The 5,811-nt window shown below is 61.4% G+C and overlaps 1 protein-coding gene across 5 annotated transcripts; it reads left to right on the top strand.

Moving 5' to 3' along the window:
• On the top strand, nt 1–5,805 carry LOC122193357 (endothelin-converting enzyme 1-like). 5 transcript variants are annotated; one of them, XM_042894120.1, is made up of 12 exons: nt 1–79; nt 487–573; nt 1,534–1,669; nt 2,304–2,516; nt 3,324–3,448; nt 3,554–3,769; nt 3,992–4,183; nt 4,693–4,835; nt 4,908–5,022; nt 5,240–5,350; nt 5,507–5,605; nt 5,689–5,805. In XM_042894120.1, exons 1-12 carry the CDS (start codon nt 59–61, stop codon nt 5,785–5,787), a joined length of 1,557 nt encoding a protein of 518 aa, XP_042750054.1. In that variant the 5' UTR covers nt 1–58; the 3' UTR covers nt 5,788–5,805. The 5 variants fall into 5 exon arrangements, with proteins under 5 accessions (XP_042750054.1, XP_042750056.1, XP_042750057.1 ...); XM_042894122.1 differs by having other exon boundaries at nt 7–75; XM_042894123.1 differs by lacking the exon at nt 1–79 and adding an exon at nt 87–105.
• Nucleotides 5,806–5,811: the final 6 nt, after the last annotated feature.

Genomic DNA, 5,811 nt, shown 5'->3' with positions numbered 1-5,811 from the left:
TCATCAGCGCTAATTACCCCCTCCTCCCTCCCTTCCCTCCGACCTTCCGGGCATCGCGATGAACGGGGAGCACCCGTGGGTGCGGGGGGGTCCCCGGCCGTGCGGGTACCGGGGGGTGGAGGGGGGGGACTGGGGCGGGCGGCGCCGCGATGGCGGCGAAATGGCGGCGGTCTCACCCCGAGGGCGCGGTGAGGGGCTGCCCGCAGCTGCTCCCCATCCCCGGGTCCGGATTCACGCGCGGGGTGGGGGCGGCGGTGCGAAGCGAGGGGGGGGGAGCGGGCTCTGCTACCGAGCCCCGCGTGGGCTCTGCGCCGTGCGGGGCGGGGGGAGAAGCGCCGTGCGGGGCGCAGCGGCGGTTGCGCGGAGCGGCCCCGCGGGAGCGGTGCGGCGCTGCCCCGGAGCTGTGCGGGGCTCCGCGATCCGAGGGGGTCCCGGGGACGAGCGCTGCTCTCCGCCGCTCAACGCCGCGCTTCCACCGCCCCGCAGATGTCCACCTACAAGCGGGCTACGCTGGACGACGAAGACCCCCTGGATTCCATCAGCGAAGGCGATGGGTACCCCAACGGGTTCCAGGTAGGGACCGGCTTTGGGGAAAAGGGGAAGATTGGGGTCCCGGCAGCGGGAGGCCGCGTTCCCCGGGCTGGGTGAGACCCCCCCCTGCAGGACGAAGTCCGTTGCCGCCTCGCTGCACTCTCCGCCCTTTGCTCCCGTCCCCGCTGGCACCAGTGGGGCTGCGCCTCTGGGCTTGTGGGGCATCGCGTGGGACATCCATTCCCTGGGGGAGCCATCCTGTAGGGCATCCATCCCATGGGGCATCCATCCATCACGGGGTAACCATTCCTTGGGACATCGTCCGTCATGTGGGATGCCCATCCCGTGAGATATCCATCCCACGGGGTCAGGTCCACCTCAGCCATTCCCGTGGTGCTGTGGACCCATCCTGGCCCAGCAGGGTGGGCAATTACCGCGGGAGGGAACTTTGTCCCCACACAAAGGGGATTTTAGGCTAATTCCTCCTCGAGCAGTGGGAAAGCAGCTTAATGAGGGCAGTTGGCGGCAGGAGAAGGGCTCTCACAGGGAAAGGTTCAGGGTCGGAACTGTGCTCCTGGCACGGCGCTTTCCACCTCAGCCCACAGCAATGTTTCCAACCCCAAAATCAGTGTTTTCGTCCCCACGATTCCCCACACCGTCACATCGGCCGTGCTTCCTGGGGATGTTGTTGGGCACAACGGGAGGATCCCATTCCACCCAGCGCCGGGACCGCCGGGCTGGCCGTGGCCGTGGGGTGGCACAGGGCGGCAGGTGATCCTATGGCCGTGGCCGCGCTCTCCCCGCTCCCTTTCCTGCCATTGTGCCGCCCTTCCTGGCGGCTTTCTGGAAGGCAGCTGCGGCTTTTCCCAGGCTGGAATGCGCCCACTCCCTGTCTGGGGGCTGCTCGGTGCTGCGGGGTTTGTTAAGGGGAGGATGGCGGATGCGCCCGTGGGGTTTTCCCCACGTGGTGCCGACGGGGAAACGGCACTGCTTTTCCCGCAGGTGAATTTCTCCAGGAGCAGCACGGGGTGCTGGGCCCAGCGCACACGCCCCGAGAAGCAGCTGGTGGCTGTGGTGGCTCTCCTGGCAGCCGTGCTGGGAGCGTGTCTGCTGGGGCTCATCCTGCAGTACCGAGCCCGTGAGTCCTGTGCTGCAACCCCTTGGGAGGGGTGCTAGGGGGCAAAAGGGGGATTCTGGGAGCAAGAGGGGGTTGGAGTGCTTGTCTTGGGGTGAGATTCCTGCGTACCAGGCAGGGAACTTGCAGCTCAATGAGATGCTCGGGCACAATATGGGATGCTCATCTGCATCCCTTACCCCAGGGCAGGATTCTCTGATGGGACAGGATCTTTCACCCCAGAGAGTGATGGTGGAGCAGCAGATAGGATAATTGGGTACAAGATAAGGTGCTCAGGTCCAGCACCCCAGGGCGAGGTGCTTGGGCATTGGGCGGGGTGCTCGCCTGCATCCCTAGCCCCAGCCCCACTGGGCAGGATGCTTGGGCACATTTCTGGCTGCATCCCTTGCTCTGGGGTGGGATTGAGAGCAGGCAGGCTGCTTGGGTATGGGACGGGACGCTCTCTCTGTCCATCATCCGGGGTGGAATGCTCAGGTGCAGGATGGGGTTCCTGCCCACATGCCTTGCTTGGGTGGGATGCTCGTGCATGGGGATGCTTCCCCACATCATGGACAGAACTGATAGGATGCTGGGTGAGCAGCGGGTGCCCTCTGGTGCAGCCAGGGGCTCCTTGTGCTGAGCTAGTTGTGCCCCCCAGGGCCGTCTGCCGTGTGCTTGTCAGAGGCCTGCATCTCTGTCACCAGCTCCATCCTCAGCTCCCTGGACCGCACGGTGAACCCCTGCGAGGACTTCTTCAGCTATGCCTGCGGCGGTTGGGTCAAAGCCAACCCCCTCCCTGATGGCCACTCACGCTGGGGCACCTTCAACAACCTCTGGGAGCACAACCAGGCTGTCATGAAGCACCTGCTGGGTGAGCATGGGGCTGTCTTTGGCAGCTCTTTGCAGTGGGGCTGCTCCCAGTGCGGCTGTTCTGGGGACGGGCCCTGGGCGCTGCCTCTGCATGCAAACACTGCAGTGCAGTGCCTTATCCAGGGGACGGTTTGTTCAAGCTCTGAGCAAACAAGTGCCCCTTATCAGCACTTTCCTCCGCGCCAGGCGCTGGGGTGGTTATCTGTGAGCAGAGCTGCCTTCTGGGGACGGCTCTGTCCCAGCTCTTCCTGCAGCAATCTGAAGGCAGTGGGCCCCCGGCCAGCAGCTGCGCTCAGCATTTCCTCGCATTCCTCGGAGCCAAGGGACCAGGCACAAAAACCCACACATCTGGGGAGCCAGAGGTGCAGGCTGTGTTGTGAGGAGAGGAAAAACCCCAAGGAAGCAGGGTTTTAGGGAAAGAAAATAAAAGATAGCTTTGGAGGCGGAGGAGAAAAATGGGTTTATTGTTCTTTCTTGTAGAAATAAATAACGCAGCCCGGGGAGCAAGCTGGGACTGCCAGCACAGGGGCAAGGGCAGCGCGGGGGGCTGGGATGCTGGGAACGGCGGAGTGCTGGAAAAATACTTGTTGTTTTTCTTTCTTTATCTCTCTCTTACAAAGAACTGGAGCTGCTGGAGAGGGGGCAGGGGCTGGGCTGGGGCCGTGGGACGTGCCAGGGGCACACGGAGTGATCCATAGTGTCTTTTTGGAGCTGTTGTCCAAACTGAGCATTTGGCGGAGGGTTAGGGGCTCTGCAGCCCCCCCCGATGCCACGTGCCCCCACAAGCCGTCCTGGGTGCATCCTGCAGAGAACACCACGGCCAACGTGTCGAGCGAGGCAGAGCGCAAGGCGCAGCGCTACTACCAGGCCTGCATGAACGAGAGCAAGATCGAGGAGCTGCGCGCCGCCCCGCTGATGGAGCTCATCGCCAAGGTGCGTCCCTCCCTGCGGCGCGGGCACCAGGAGCTGCCCTGCCATCCGCCAGGTCCTGGTCACACATCCCCGCACTGCTGTGCCTCACCGAGCGTCTCTCCCCAGCTGGGAGGATGGAACATCACCGGGCCCTGGGCCGGGGGGGACAACTTCAACGCGACGCTGCGGGAGGTGACGGCGCATTACCGCATCTCACCCTTCTTCTCCGTCTACGTCAGCGCCGACTCCAAGAACTCCAACAGCAACGTCATCCAGGTGGACCAGTCGGGGCTGGGGCTGCCGTCACGGGACTACTACCTGAACAAGACAGAGAATGAGAAGGTCAGGGTGGTAGTGGGGTAGGAAGAATAGGAGTGACTGGGAGAGTTAGGTTGGTTGGAAGGGTTGGGAGAGCTGGGATGTCTGGAACGGTTGGAAGATCTGGAAGGGTTGGGAGGGTTGGGAAGATTGGGAGGATTGGAAGGACTGGAAGGGTTGGGAGGGTTGGGGTTGTTGGGTGCTCTGGCCACATGTAGCTTTGGGTGACGCATCGTCCCCTCACAGGTGCTGGCTGGGTACCTGAACTACATGGTGCAGCTGGGCATGTTTCTGGGCGGCACCGACGAAGAGTCAACACGGCAACAAATGCAGCAGATCTTGGAGTTTGAGACAGCACTGGCCAACATCACCATCCCACAGGAGAAACATCGGGATGAGGAGGTCATCTACCACAAGATGACAGCTGGAGAGCTGAAGGTAGGAGCATGGTGGGGCTGACGTGTCACTGCAGCTTGGAGCAGGGCTGGTGGAGGGCTGACACAGCTCCTCCAGGGAAGGCCAACACCAGCCCAAACTGGGAAGCACTTGTGCAATAGCTTGGCCTGTTCTCCCACCCCAGCCCACTCCTCCCAGACCCCAGAGTGCTGATGGGACTGGCAGCCATCCCACTGAGGCGCAAACGCCCTCCTGGCTGCACTGCCCTGCAGACGTCAGCCCAACCACCTCCCCTCGTCCCCAAAGGGCCATCATGTGCCTTCCCCCCACTCCGCTGTCAGCATTTTCACACCCGCCTGGCTTTCTTTTCCTTTGTGGGAGGAAATTGTTTAGTCCCCTCCGACCTTCGGAGGATGCTGCTGCTATGGGAAATGGTTTCTTCAAAATCAGCCAAATCCATCAAACAGAGCTGATGTAACAGCCACCAGCTTGGGAAGAGGCTACCATTGCTGATAGCTCATAAGTCCGTAGCAGCAGCATGGCTTTTGCAGGATCTGGCACCGGCTGTAGACTGGATGCCCTTCCTCTCCACGGTCTTCTATCCTGTGGAACTCAATGAGTCAGAGCCCGTCGTGGTCTATGCCAAGGAGTACCTGGAGCAGGTCTCCGATCTCATCCTGGCCACTGATAAATGGTGAGAGCCCCCCCCCACATGGAGGGGTGCTTGGGGTTCGTCCTGCTCCCCGCTCACTGCCTCTTGCCACAGCCTCCTCAACAACTACATGATCTGGAACCTGGTGCGTAAAACCAGCCCCTTCCTTGACCAGCGCTTCCAGGATGCTGAGGAGAAGTTCATGGAAGTGATGTATGGGACGAAGAAGGTGAGTACCAATGCCTCCAAGTAATTGCGCTCCTACAAAACAGTGACGGCACGTTTTAGCAAAGTTCCCCTCTCATTGCATCCAAGCACGGACGTGGGGTGGGTTCTGGGGTCACATCTCTGATAGGTGATGGGTGCAGAGCTGATGTCGTGGTGTGAAGGCTGGGGGGCTGTGGCCATGCTGTGCCTCCACTCATGGCTCCCTGTCGCCCTTGCAGACCTGCCTGCCGCGCTGGAAGTTCTGCATCAGCGACACAGACAACAACCTGGGCTTTGCCTTGGGGGCCATGTTTGTCAAGGCTACCTTCGCCGAGGACAGCAAGCAGGTGGTGCGTGCCACAGGCAGCGTGGAGCCCTGGTGCTGGGAAAGCTGGGTTATCCCAGCCTTCCTCCCCTCTATGCGAAGGGTTCTGTGTCAGTCCTTGGACTTGTTTGAATGGCAAGTCAGCTCTCCAGGCCAAAACACTCTGCTTTCTTTTGTCTAGGCAGAGGAAATGATTGCAGAGATTAAAACAGCCTTCGAGGAAAGCCTGGAGACCCTGCAGTGGATGGACGAGGAGACGAGGAAGTCGGCCAAAGAGAAGGTGAGGCGCCGGTGGCAGCAGCGGGGAGGCCATCCTGTCCTCCCACCCTGGCACCAAAAGCACCTCCGTCCTTGTCACCTCAGGCGGATGCCATCTACAACATGATCGGCTACCCAAAGTTCATCCTGGACCCCAAGGAGCTGGACAAAGTCTTTAACGATGTGAGTTGCTCAGATAGATGATGTCCCCTGGGTCTCCTGTGCCAG

Source organism: Lagopus leucura, unplaced genomic scaffold (genome assembly GCF_019238085.1).
Source record: "Lagopus leucura isolate 7727_CA_CO unplaced genomic scaffold, USGS_WTPT01 35273-0_obj-0_obj, whole genome shotgun sequence".
Lineage (NCBI taxonomy): Eukaryota > Metazoa > Chordata > Aves > Galliformes > Phasianidae > Lagopus > Lagopus leucura.
The sequence above is the reverse complement of the archived record's forward strand: the minus strand, read 5'-3'. Positions and strand labels throughout refer to the sequence as shown.